At 43.0% G+C, this 13,863-nt stretch overlaps 1 protein-coding gene across 2 annotated transcripts in view; it reads right to left on the bottom strand.

Moving 5' to 3' along the window:
* Positions 1 to 13,863, bottom strand: part of LOC119400504 (kynurenine aminotransferase) — a 57,312-nt gene that overhangs the window by 20,493 nt on the left and 22,956 nt on the right. For both annotated transcript variants that reach the window (XM_037667574.2, XM_037667567.2), the window contains exons 3-8: positions 10,597 to 10,741; positions 8,368 to 8,517; positions 6,622 to 6,708; positions 3,949 to 4,068; positions 2,230 to 2,350; positions 1,891 to 1,967 (exon numbers count right to left, since the gene is read on the bottom strand). In XM_037667574.2, the coding sequence (XP_037523502.1) occupies positions 1,891 to 1,967; positions 2,230 to 2,350; positions 3,949 to 4,068; positions 6,622 to 6,708; positions 8,368 to 8,517; positions 10,597 to 10,741 (700 nt within the window). The remainder of the gene's footprint in view (positions 1 to 1,890; positions 1,968 to 2,229; positions 2,351 to 3,948; positions 4,069 to 6,621; positions 6,709 to 8,367; positions 8,518 to 10,596; positions 10,742 to 13,863) is intronic.

Here is a 13,863-nt window from a genome sequence, read left to right as displayed (position 1 = left end):
TTCCATTATGTTTATATAGGCTTCGTCGATGCCCTGATTCCGCAGTGCCTGCATGACTGCTGATGTCTGCACCGAATAAAATGCCTTCTCGTAATCTATGAAGGCTATGTATAGGGGTTGGTTGTATTCCGCGCATTTCTCTATCACCTGATATATAGTATGAATATGGTCTATTGTTGAGAAGCCTGTACGAAATCCTGCCTGGTCCTTTGGTTGATTGAACTCTAATGTCGTATTAGTTTTGTTAGCAATTATTTTTGTAAATAGTTTGTAGACAACGGACAGTAAGCTGATGGGCCTGTAATTTTTCAGGTCCTTGACGTCCCTTTTCTTATGGATCAAGATGATGTTGGCATTCTTCCAAGATTCTGGTATCCTCCCCGTCGAGAGACACTTCGTATACAGGGTGGCCAGCCACATAGCCCTTGTCAAAGCTCTTAACTGCCGTTTTGGAATCGCTATAAATGTAAGACCATTTTGGTAATGCCTTCATAATGGAATAAACTCACCACCACGTCCTTCGAACTGCGTTTCGTTGCTGAAGGCGGTAGGTTCTTGGGACATTTACGGCACGCTATATTGCCACGCCCGCTTCTTTTATTTTGATGTGTTCGAGTTTGACCAGCAAGGACGGTTATCAACGCTCGACGCTGGCCGTGAAGCAGTGTTCGAGAAGCTTCACGATTTTAGTAGATCGTTTTGTTAAGATTGCGTGCCGCACGCGAATGTTCCAGCTTTGTCGAGAGATAACGCCGCCACCAGCGATATTGCTGGAAAGTTCCATAGCGCCTGTATAAAAGCCGATGCGCTTGACCGCTTGTCAGTTGATCGACGGTCGACGCTCTGTCCGCCGCTATCAGTGTATTGCTGTAGCTTTCAGTTTCTCGGCCACAAGTTCGGCCTAATAAAGAGTTTCATCTCGACTTGCTGACTGCTGCCTTCGTCGACGTCACGACCACGTGACAATATTGTTAATGACACCCCTGTCAGAACGTATCGAAGGAAAAAAAAGGTGAACCCATAAAAGTTCTCGAACTCCAGGCTTTTGAAGAAACTTAAAAGAGTTCTTCGAGTCTATCGCGCGCAGCCCCTGGTGGTGCTTCATCTCGCAGGTCAGTGCCGAGGAAGAAACGCGTTTTGAGTCATGCATACCTTCTGCTCGAAGGTATGGTGGCATTTTGTAGTTACGTTTCTACACAAAAACATTTATTTCAGTAAACTCTTTGCGGTTCATCCACATGAATTTCAACCCTAAAATTTTGCACGATAATTACTAGGTACGTACACTATATAAAAATGGTTAAATTACGCAGTGCCAGTTGTCGTAGGTCTTTTTTGCAGTTTTCACCTTAACAAAACATTTGTAGGCATTTATTTGTAGGCACACATATATAGGCCCGTTTGAAGAGTAAACATTCAAAAACACGCTGCGTGAATGAGAAGTTTGTGTGGTGCAAACATTTTGAAGTGACTTCCAGCATTCTGCTCATCTGCTCTATGATGCTTCTAGCAGTATCTATCGTCATTGTGTTAGGATGCGTTAGTTCAAAAGAAAGTGAAAGCGTATTTGATAAAAGACCTAGTCGCTTTAACTTTCATACAAAGGAACAACAGGAAGCGTTCTCATTCATGCAGTCAGTAGCAATCGCATGGGAAACCTTGAGCGTGCCACTACGGTTTGCCTGCTAGCTTAACTAATACGTTGTGGCTCCAGATGAGAAAATGTTTACTTTTCATGTACCAAGCTACATCGATCAGTACGTAGTATAGAGTTTGATGTTTTTTTTTTGTTTTCAGCTATAGTGCACGCGTGGCTGCAAGAACTAAGATTCGAAGTCGTCAAGAATACTTTACCGCTCCACAATTGAGTTGAAGTATCCGTGAACTCACCCTCCAGCCAGTAGCACTGAATGCTTTTCCGGCGCTTCCTATAGTTATAGTCCTTTCCCACATATCAGGAAGCGTGTCTAGAAAGTAAATACAATAAACATTTAAATACTACTAATTAATTAGGACATGTAAACAATGTGAGTCAAGTGTTAGTGTAATCAAGTGTACGTCCTTGTGTATAAATGCTATATCAGTGCAAAAATTCGTGTTTTTCCAGAATAATAGGCGAGATTAAGTGCCAATGTAAATTATTGAGCACAAGTAGAGGCACGACTCTGGCTCACGTGTTCGTTAGCGTGCATGCGTCACCATTGAGGTGTGCGTTAACCATATACTCACTCATTCTAATATGTTCGATGCCTTCATAACGTATCCATTCGTAAACTTCGTCCATTACGCAGATAACATTGTGCTGTCTGCACAGCTCCGCAATAAGTTCTAGCTCTTCCTGCGAGAAAACCTGCGCAGTGAAAAATGCAACATTTTGTTAAACTTTGTCCCGAAATCACAAGAAATCGCTAGGATCGGGGAGGAAAGGCAAAAAGGGCGTGCATACCATGATTTATTATATATAGTGATGGCGCTACATTATGATGAGGGGAAGCGCCGCTGAAATCTACATCAGGGTTGACATTGTTATTCTGCAAAATATGCTCAGCAGTGGTTGTTATAAAACTTTTGTGGTCGAATCACGGCATCATGAAAATATCACATCACATCAGAATCCGCCTCATCATAGTCAGATAAAGATTCAAGAGCCAGCTCCTGCGGTAGCCACGCCACCGCCACTTATACGATACTAAACAGATGATATGAATGATATGAAATGATATGAAACAAATGAAATAAACAGATACAAATGATATTCTGCAGCCTATACGTACAAGCACAGCTCCTACAATGTGTTTTCCGTCCTTCGGACTATATTCTTTGTTCTTTGCCTTAGCGTTTGAGATATGTTATCTCATACTTTATTTATGCATTCATTTATTTATTTATTTACTTCCTTACTTATTTATATATATAGGACACCTTACAGGGCCCAATAAGGTATTCAGTGTAGGGTACAGGCACAGTGAAAATATGAGAGAAAAACACAAATAAATATTGGGCAATAAATTAGAAATTATTATACAGGGCGAAAAATCATCACTAATACTTTAAACAGAAAAAGAGAGTCAGGAATGAGAGAGGAAACAGGTTTCCATTCTCATTCCATTTTTTTTAATCTTCAGTCGCTGTTTCTTTCCCCGCATTTCTCGATCTTTAGCCACATCCATATTGTACCAACATATATTAGAGCCAAGAAAAGCACCCGAGAAATTCATTGTGGTTTTACTTGAAATTGGAAATAAAAAGAAAAACGAATGTGAGAAGTTACGAGAACTCAACAGAAAGAGAAGTGTACGGAAGGATAGCCGCCATCGCAGCTCATTCGGGTCAACATCGCATGTTTCGCGAAGAAATTGGAACGTGAGAAAGATGACAAGCGAAGGGCATCCTTCTTTGCCTGTCGTTTTTCTCCTTCTCCGTTCATTCTTTGCGAAGAATGCAATGCCATCTGGTTTACCTCTCTATTCAACTGCATGGCGAGTGAGATGCGGAAGGTGCGCATTCGGCTCCCACCAGAGGCAAGTTTTCTTTTCGGGCGTTTTCGCTTCCTAATAATTTCTTGTTTCTGCGCTTCTATTAAATCCGCAGTCAAACTCAACTACATATCTCTTGTCTCTATTGTCTGTTGGCATCATGCGCCTCATCAGGTTTTCAGCATAACCATTTGCAATTTACGTGCACGTAGTATCAATGGTATTCGTCCGCACTATTTAGAGTAAAATCGATTGAGTTAATTAAAAATGCAAAACAGGTTTCTAAAAGCATCTAAAGAAATTATGTGTCTGCAGTGCGCTTGAAGCGCCCCGAGTGATTTATTAAGACACAGTCTTTTGTATAGAAAGCAATCAAAAATAAAAACATGCCTGTTATTACCTTAGAGTCATGACTCAACATTTACGGTGTCAGTAAGTATGTGCCATATATTAACCATAGACAAGGACTGACCTTCCCGAGAGGATTGTGTGGGTTGTTGACGAGAATCATCTTGGTCCTAAAGTTGAACTTAGAAGCGAGCTCCTTCGGGTCCAGAATCCAGTCAGCGCTGGAAATTACGCCCTGCTTACACTAAAAAAAAAAAATGTCAAGGAAACGCTAAATAAGATTAACGTAACAGATTCCATAGAGAAGCAACTTGGCACATTGTACGACACATATTTCCGAAATCTTATGTCAAGAATTCGATAAACCTGTTGTTTCATGAAACACTCACCGGTGAACCGAGTGGTATCTTGACACATTGTGAATGGTGCAAGAACTGAAACTCCATGTGTCGCTACGTTTCGACGGTGTCGAATGAGAAATTAACGAAGAGATGTTACTTTTCCGCGAACCGAAACGAAATAAGGACAGCACGATTTTTTCACTCCAGAAAGAAATTTAAAGTTAGAAGAAGAACGGCTATCGGTCAAAGTAGATCACATTATAGGGGAGTGCACCACGTGCATTTGTGCCTTAATTCCATGCTACCTCTTGAAAATGCCCTAAACCTCGGCTTCAAGTTCCCTGAAGGGTGTCAGCGCCGTTAGTGCCCTTTGCAACGTGTCGCATTGTGGACCAGGTGTAGTGCACTCGTGAATGTTTAAATTTTTTCATTAAATGGTCCTCGAGGTGTGAAATAACTGAATAGTACAATCGCTGAAATAAGGCAGCACTTCCCTTCTTGACTGGCGGCTTCTGGTCACATGGTATGCAAAATGAAATTCCACAAACGTGAGCCACTGCTTCAGAGAGTACGTTTTACGATGTGCTATTTTGGTAATTTATTGGGACGTAAATAACACGATGAGCACCTTCGCTTCAGTCTCATCATGATTGTCAGATGCGCAGCCAATTCTTGTACAAAATAAATGTCTGCATTATTCCTTTGACTATTCCTGTAGGGTGTGCAAATGAACGTACATCGGTTTACACGATTTCAAGTGTTTTTTTTTAACAGCGGAGCTGTTTAAGCCGACCGTTAGTCCGTGTAGAGCGAGCATAAGTTATCATCATCATGAACCGGCACGCGCTCTCTTCGTCCTCTTCGTCCTCTTCATCTTCTGCTTCGCTCCCAGAACACGTGCGCCGATTTCTCCGGCGCGGAATGCAATTAACTCCGATTGGCGAGAGAAAGAAGTAGACAGATAGAGAGAAATAAATATATATAGAGAGAGAGATGAAGAGAGAGGAAGAGAGAAATTCTTAGAGAAAAAGTTTCCTGGCGAGGCGAGATTCGAACCCGCGTACCCATGATCCGAAGGCAAATGCCTTAATCACTCGCTATCCAGGCACGCTAGCAACGCGTAGCACAGCATAGCCTTATATAGTATAGTATAGCAAGGGGGTGGGAAAGGGAAGAGTGAGTGAGAAGGACAGATTTGAGGGTGAGGAGGAGTGCAAGGAGGAGGGGAGACCGAATACAGAGAGAGAGAGAGAGAGAGAAATAGAAATAGAAAGAAAGGAAAGAAAGAGCGAAAAAGACAGAAGGTGAGAGAACGACTACTGAGAACGACTACAGGACTACTGAGAGAGAGAGAGAGAGAAAAAAATGGACAGAAAGAAAGGGAAGAGGGAAAGAAATAGACAGAAAGAGATAGTAAGAAGGAGATGCAAAAAAAAAGAAGAAGAGAGAGCACGTATAGCCTTGTATAGTATAAAATAGCAAGGGGTGGGAAAGAGAGAGGTGAGAGGGCAAAAGCCTAGCCAAGCCAGGACCAGCTATGTGCCCCCCAGCACTGCTGTGACTCAGCCTTGCGCGATTTAGTGCAAAGCTGCGCTAATTTTTTTACATATCCGGAGCACACGTGAAATAGGACTGCTTCGCCGAACCGAAAGAAAACTGGCTTTGGTTCAACGTTCTAGCTAAGCGCCGTGACACAAGGTCTCCTTATGTATTTTTAAAGAACTCCGGTAGGTCTTTGCCTGGGGATGGTGCTATAGCACTCGTGCCGTAATGACAGCCATTCAAGCCGCATTTCTCACAGCCCTAAGTTGGCGGGTGTTACCAACGGAAACGCAGGCAAAGGACGAGATAAAAATTACTTTTGACTCTTCTCTGACAGTCATGTTAAGTTCCAGGCTTCCTTTTCTACACATGGAGCTAAACGTTAAAACCTGGCGGCCGATTCATGATTCATTGCACATATCACAAAAACCACCAAGTGTCTTTTCTCACTCTCCGTTAAAGTTTAGGACCTTGTAAAAAAAACTTTTCTATTAAGCAGGCGACTAGGTTGGTGCACAAAGCATGATGACCTGACAGAACAACGCTGAAGACAACGCGTCAGGTGTCCTGACAGCAGTACCGTGCATCAAGATTCCTACATTCGCACTAAGAACTGGCATCCAGCCTAAATAGGAGGTATTAATATGAGGCCTTCTATCTAAAACGAATATGTAGATTTACGAATTTGCAAATGTCGTGTTTATATTTTTTGCGATTTGCCGATTATAGGCAGCGCCTGTAAAATAAAACCATTTCTTATCCTAAACCAAAAGTGTGCTTCCTACGGCCACTATAACATCAACCTTTATCCCTTAAAGTGATCAACTGTGATTCGAATAAGTCCACTGGTTTTCTCAGAAAACAATGTGTGCATTTTAACAGAAATATAATGTAATGTCAATGAAGAGTCTTACGGGGCGAAGGGGAACGAAGACTGGCACCCCTCCTGCCAACAATACCTGGGGCCCATAGAGGGGGAAGCAGGGTTCGATGAGGATTACCTGCGTGAGAATGACGAATTACATTGCTGGCGAGTTGGACTAGCTTTGGCAACGTGAAAAGCATCGACTCTTTATCGTATTCATATAAAAAAATATGAGGAAAGCGAAATTTGGCAATCGATTGAAACATGTCAAAAATATGCCTTCGAGCATCGATTTCAATCAGGACGTTTTTACGAGTACTGAAACGTTAAGAGACGGAAGTACGCGAGTAAAACAAATGCTTTAGAGGGTATCTCTACTAGCAACTTTAGAAATGAAAGCCTTGTGTGCGAATGAAACCAATGCTGCAACTAACTGATGTAGCGTCTTGTACCTTTACAGTGTCCTTGCTACCTATTTGAGAGAACTGATAACGTATACCTAACTTTAGTGCTACTCTCAATACGAAAGGCGTAAATACATTTCAGAATATCACTCGCAGTTCCTTGCGGCGAACAGTTTCATAAGCAGCATTTCGCTCATTTGTATAATAATGCGCGCTAAAAAAGAAAGCTCACTCGGACAGGCGCTTGAGTGCCACAGCAGTGCTACATTCCACAAGTTTGAATGAGGGGCACGGGGAGAACAAATTATTTAGGTCTTAGATTCGGCCGAAGCCTTTCACCGTCCAACCACATTGAACGCGCAAACAAGAAAGCATCATTAATGAACGCGCAAACAAGAAAGCATCATTTAAAAACTAAGGTGCTTGCGCCACGGTTTACACAAGAACCCATGAGATGTTAGGATTCTTCTATACAAAAAATTAGTTAGAATCGTTTTTTAATGGTCAACCGTGGTTTGTTACCCATACAAGCAGTACAAAATAAGTTCAATCGAATCTATGCATAAAAATGCTCTATCATTTCATGTCATAATCATGCAGTTGCAGTTCTACGACAAAGTCACTGCAATTCCCTAAACTCCAGCCACTTTTGCAGCGTTATCAAAATGAATCACTGAAGTTTCTGCACTTCAAAATTATCTTTGTACCTGGCTTTTTAACTGAAGTCGCATCTGGTTCACTAAAGAAATTTGTACTCCTGTTTTTCATGCTTTGAAACTGATGCTACTTTGTTTGTTTGTTTTTGCGCTAACACGTTGAACTAGAGATATTTTTCCACGTGCAATACAGCTCTGGAATACATTTATCCGATACTGACCGTCCGATGCCCTTCAAGGGGTTCCTACTGGCCGTCGTCGATTACTTTGCGAATCTGTAATTTGCTTTACTTGTACTTTTTTCTATCGTTTATGTGTGTTCACTTACCGATATTTACGGCTTCAACTTACTTGCCTGCGACAACCTTTTTTATGCCTATTTACTTTCCCACTACTGCTGTAGCCGTGTACCACAGGGCTGCAGTATGTGCAAATAAATAAATTATCTATGTGCACCCGCATAATGTTTAAACGTGCATGGGTTGCCGCGTGCTTCGGCGGTAATTCGCGCACTATGTACTCAGCCCAGATATTAAGTCTCTTTAATGTGAGTATAAAAATACAGTCCCGCATGAAACCGCAATTCGGTCGTGGTGACAGGCTGTGTACCAATACGCAACGGAAGTATAATGGTGGGGGGTGGGGCGAGGGGCGAGGGGCGACGGTTGCAGGAGGCAAAAATAAAAACCAACTTCAACAACGATCGCCCAGTGGCACCAATAATTTCACACCAACCTCTTCCCCGGGATTGACAAGACCAAAGAATGTTGTGTAGAGTGCTTCCGTAGCACCGACTGTCACGAGCACCTCCTCTTCTGGGTCAATGTTTCGGCCGATTAAGCGGGAGTACATCTGGGACAGGGCATTGGCTAGCCGCGGATGACCCTGCAAGCAGCGAAACAAGCAAAGTAAAATCAAGGTGAGTGAGGACGGACTGCAGTAAGAACGCACACGGAAGTACCCAAACATGAAACCCGAACTGCTGCGTAAACTGCCCCATACAAGCACACCATATCAACCCTCGGTCACCTTTTTAATTCTTAACTGACGTGCATGAATCCTTGAGTATTTTATTGTTGCCAGTAATGACAGAGATATTAATAATATCTGGGGTTTAACGTTTCAAAACCACGATATGATTATGAGAGACGCCGTAGTGGAGGGCTCCGGAAATTTCGACCACCTGGGGTTCTTTAACGTGCACCTAAATATAAGTACACGGGCGAGAGATGTCGGTTAATGCTTCTGGCTATACTCTACTATTCTGTACTAGAAAAGAGAACAGAATATGGACGCAAGATGATTACGACAATAACAGGGTTACGTCATTGTAACATCTACCGCAAGGAAACAGCCTTATTAAAGGCCTCAGTCCTGTGCCGCGCAAAAATGTAGCATGCCCTGGCAATTGTCATTTCACGATGCATTTGCTTTATCCAAGTGCGCTAACAATGCCAACCGAGAAAGGCCTCACACTGAGGTTCCCAACGGGCAGTCACTCTTGGGCGAATGGATGCAATATACACAGCCTCCCAATATACAGCGTATTTTTCTTTTAACCATACATTAGATTATTCTCATAAAGAAGTGATGAGTGCAGCGAAAGTGTTGCCGTTTCTGTAAACGAGTTTTTGGGCGAGGCGCACATACTTTGCAGCTAATCACGTGAGTTTCGGCAGAGTAAGAAATATTGTTATGGCAAATTCGGAGGCGATGACATTTTATTACGCTACAATTTTTCACATCTTGTAGGTGTACATAATGCGTCGTATTCAAAATCTAACTTCAGCGCTAAATCGATGTGATGGGGGGAGGGGGGAGAGGGCTCTATTCGGCGCTCCCGTTGCTAAATTTCCGACGTTGGTATGCATGCAAGATAGAAACACCGATTGAGGGAAAGCGCAGTGAAGTTCCAAACTGAAAGTAACACCCAGCCGGCGCAAAGGTGCTGATACGCCGCGTTTTCCTTGGCAAGCAGCGGCACGAATTGTTGGTGCCAGTATTTTCCGCGATATGCCAGCATTCAAATTTGGACACACAATTGGTCACAGCACGTTCAGTTGCATGATTCGGTGATGACTCTCAAAGCAGGGGCAATTTTCAAGAAAAAAAAAAGTTAAGGGTGCCATAAAATAAGATTGCCCCCCAAATCTCTTATAAATTCCTGCCTCGGGGTACTATAAAGAGTTAAAATAAATTCTGTCACATGTATTATTAACACTTAATACTACTACTACTACTACTACTACTACTACTACTACTACTACTACTACTACTACTACTACTACTAATAATAATAATAATAATAATAATAATAATAATAATAATAATAATAATAATAATAATAATAATATGCGAGGTTTGTGGAATCAGTCATCTCTGTTGTAAATGAGATCTGCGGCAATCCGTAACGTGGCGGATAAGGGTTATGACAGGGGTAATTAACAACCACCCGTTCTTAGCACGAAGACTCAAGGAAATCCATACAGATATCTCAGAAAAGAATAATTCGTCTTGGTCCGGGTCTCGAACCCTGCACCTTACCGGAGTGGTCGCTTTGTTCTTTCTTTACTGTGGTATTCGTAGTCGCATGAATGTTTAAACGCAGTAGGCTATATATTGTCTTACATTTAATCTGCCTTATAAATAACATAGACGACGTTGGGCTGTGTTAGTATTTTGCTGAATCAGCTACAGATTATTACTGCATCCCGGGATCATAAATTAACTCACGATCCAGTATTCGCGCTACCATCAGTCTCGACCCCAGAATCCCTATCCCTCCGTGTTCTCTTAGTTGATTGTGTTATAGAGCTTGCTCTTCAGAAAAAAATCGCAACAAATCCTTTGAAAACTCGGTGAAGAACAGTTGTATCATTTTTTGGTCTTGCTTAGGACCAAGCCTCAAAGCGAATATCATGCTTCAAATCCAATGTCCACAATGTCAACAAAGTGGCTACTTACGGATCCTCGAGTGTACTGATGTAATGCTTTGCAGGAGATGGCGGCCTGCAGTGCATCCTGTAGGAAATCTGGCGGCGGGCAGTCAGGAAACCCGAGACTTAGGTCGACAACGTCGCCTTCTTCGCCCGGAGAAAGACATTTCACCCTGGTAACGCGATATGAAAGAAAATACGGCTTTACACGCCGCCTCCCGCACTTACATAAGCGTTGTTTTTCTCTTACCGTTATTCTTAGGGCAATGGCAAAGGTTCATACTATGAACAAACTACATCGCGCAAGGGAAAGCGGAATAGTATAGGAATTTCGAAATAAATATATAGGAAATGAAGTGCTTCTCTGTTTTCATGCAGAAAAAGAGAGAGAGGGAGACATATATTAATTATCTTGGTTGTACCCCAACTTTTGTTTCTCTGAAATAGACTTTAGCCGATCATGAAAAAACCTTAATGAGGTTGCATTGCCCTCAAAATAAAATTTACTTTTACGGGGATGGTGTAGGCTGTACTGTATTTTCTTGCCTTCAAGGCCACGCTTTATTGCGTGATGCCAAAATACAAGATGACGTCCTGTCGCCATAGCTCTTCTTTATAAAACATATTATGGGCGCTTCATTGTCCATCCGGATTTGAATCGACCACCATCAGTTAGTTTATGGAGATTACGTTTATGGAGAATATGGTTGCATTGTCGCTGCTGGTGGTATTATGCATGCAGCCAATCAGAAATTACTCCGTCCGGGCGCTGTCGTCCACAGCACAAAGTGTGCGCGAACCCGTTGTTTGGTTTACACTCGCGTAAATATAAAATCGAGATGCGGAAGTTACGCATTCTGTTCGGCGTTCGCGGCACGACATTGCCTTGTACAGACGTATGAGGGGTGCCCTGCTCAACTCTTGCAAGAATTTCTTTGCCTCAGCATTAAAGGACCGATAATATTATACGAATTTCACCAGGTCGCTCAATTCAGCCTTGGACACACTGTGAGGGTACTCACTCTGCTCTTCAAAAGGGGCTAAATTTGTTCAAAAAAATTTGTAGCACTTCGTTTCCTTTTGTGATTGTTTTCAGCTCCCTTAATGTCTTCTCCTTCATTATTATTTTTTTTACTGCGTGAGCTCCTATGGGTGCAAACCTTGCAGCTACCCATCCAATACAAAGGACCACTCCACTGCTCAACACCACCACCATCATAAGCAGCAGTATCAAGAGCATCCTCTTAACCGACAACAGTTATGGACAACACATCCACGCAATTGAAATACAAGTCGACACTGCTATAAGCGCACTTTGCCAACTTTTTACTAGTAATAAGAGTTCAGACGAAAGGCTTCGACTTTTATTTGCAAGAGGGATTAGTGTGTCCTCGAGTTCGATGGGCTACCTCGAGCCATTTTTATCGCTGACGCCCATCATAGGCTAATTTCAGTTTTACGAACGGTTGAAACAGATGAACGAACGTGGTGCATTTTCGCACTACATGACAAATAATTCCTTAACCCCCCCCCCCCCCCCCACACACACACACAATGAATTCACAAATTGTTTAACGAGCATGAAACATTGTTACCAAGCTTTGAGTTGCGGAAAGTCAATTTTAGTTGCTACTTGCGGTGGGTGCTGACATATATAGCTAAACGATAACATATCGGCCCGAGAACAAGAGCTAAGAGAGACTTCTTATTGATAGCTGCACAGACCCTGGCACTTTACCCGATTTACTATCATAGCGTCAGCATATCAACATTTATACAGACACTGGCATTCGATCATCACACCAGATTTTGCGTTACATCAAAGTTCCAATTCTGTGAGCGTTGCACTGCATAGAATAAAAAGAGCTTAGAATAACAGAGAGCTGAGACATTTGGTACGTATTCATGTTAAAAGACTGGGAGCGCAAACACAAAAACAAGAGAGAAGTCAAGACACCACAAACGCCGTAAAAGAAGAGGATGTGCAAGAAATAGACTCGCCACTTTCGCATCACTCCAACTAGACAAAAGTTAGTGTTGCATGAAACGCTGTAAGAACACACAACACAGAACCAAGCTCAGTGAGCCACGTTATAATATTTCATTTCATTTCAGGCCATGACCCTATATCCAGAAACATTGCAGCGGATGCAGCTGCGAATCGGGCGCACAATAACGGCAACCATTCGTATTTCCTGTCACTCGTGATGAAGCCCGCCTGCTCTTTTTACCGATATCATGTACTCTCAGCAAAAATGTAGGTGTAATCAGCAGTGTGCGACGTCTGGGTTATTCATTACATAACAATGTATAAGCCTCTCGTTTCTGTGTAGCCTGATCGACGAGAGAAGACGTGGAACATGACAGAACGTGATCCGGCTTAGTAGAGCACTTAACGCGGCATTATCCACACACACATGCACGCACGCACGCACACACGCACACGCACACGCGCGCGCGCACACACACACACACACACACACACACACACACGCACACGCGCGCGCGCGCGCGCACACACACACACACACACACACACACACACACACACACACACACACACACACACACACACACACACACACACACACACACACACACACACACACACACACACACACACAAAAGATACTTAGCCAATAGTCAGGATTTCATGTTTTGGGATAAACCGCCGCTAAATTATTACCCTGCTCCGTTTTTTATCGAAAGGGCATGTTCTACGTGGTCGGTGATGCATCGGCCGGTGTGACCGATATAAACTTTGCCTCACGCACCAGTTGTATCGTGCACTCTGTCATGCAGGGATTCCACTGCACCAGGCAATGGACCTCTTGGCAGCCTCTTTCGAAGCAAATGTACGGCGCGATGCTAGGTAGTGATCAACTATTTCGGAAATACCTACTTCAGGTCAGCGCGATAGGCATTGCGACGATAAGGCTCTTCGATGAAAACTGCCCCATTTCCATCATCATCGACGATTTGCCGGAACTCCGCGGATGTCCGGCAGTGGCGGTGTACCTTCTACAACCACGAGCTTCCGGAACGTAGGACCTTCATGATAGACTTACAAGTAGTTAGCGCAGTGTAACGCAGTATCAGCTGGCATGTTGATGCAAGCCGCTCTACAGAAGGTTGGAAAGGCCTTAGCCGACGTAGCAGTGTTTTGCTCCTATGCAAAGCTGAGAATCATCAGTCGAAAGGAGCGCTCTTCCATCAGTGACAGCAACCTGTTAAAATATCTTAGCAGAACTTGTTGCGGAGCTAGCTGGTACATAACTTCAAGAAAAACCAGGAC

Source organism: Rhipicephalus sanguineus, chromosome 1 (assembly GCF_013339695.2).
Source record: "Rhipicephalus sanguineus isolate Rsan-2018 chromosome 1, BIME_Rsan_1.4, whole genome shotgun sequence".
Taxonomy (NCBI): Eukaryota; Metazoa; Arthropoda; class Arachnida; order Ixodida; family Ixodidae; genus Rhipicephalus; species Rhipicephalus sanguineus.
This window is presented reverse-complemented; position numbering and strand designations above follow the sequence as displayed.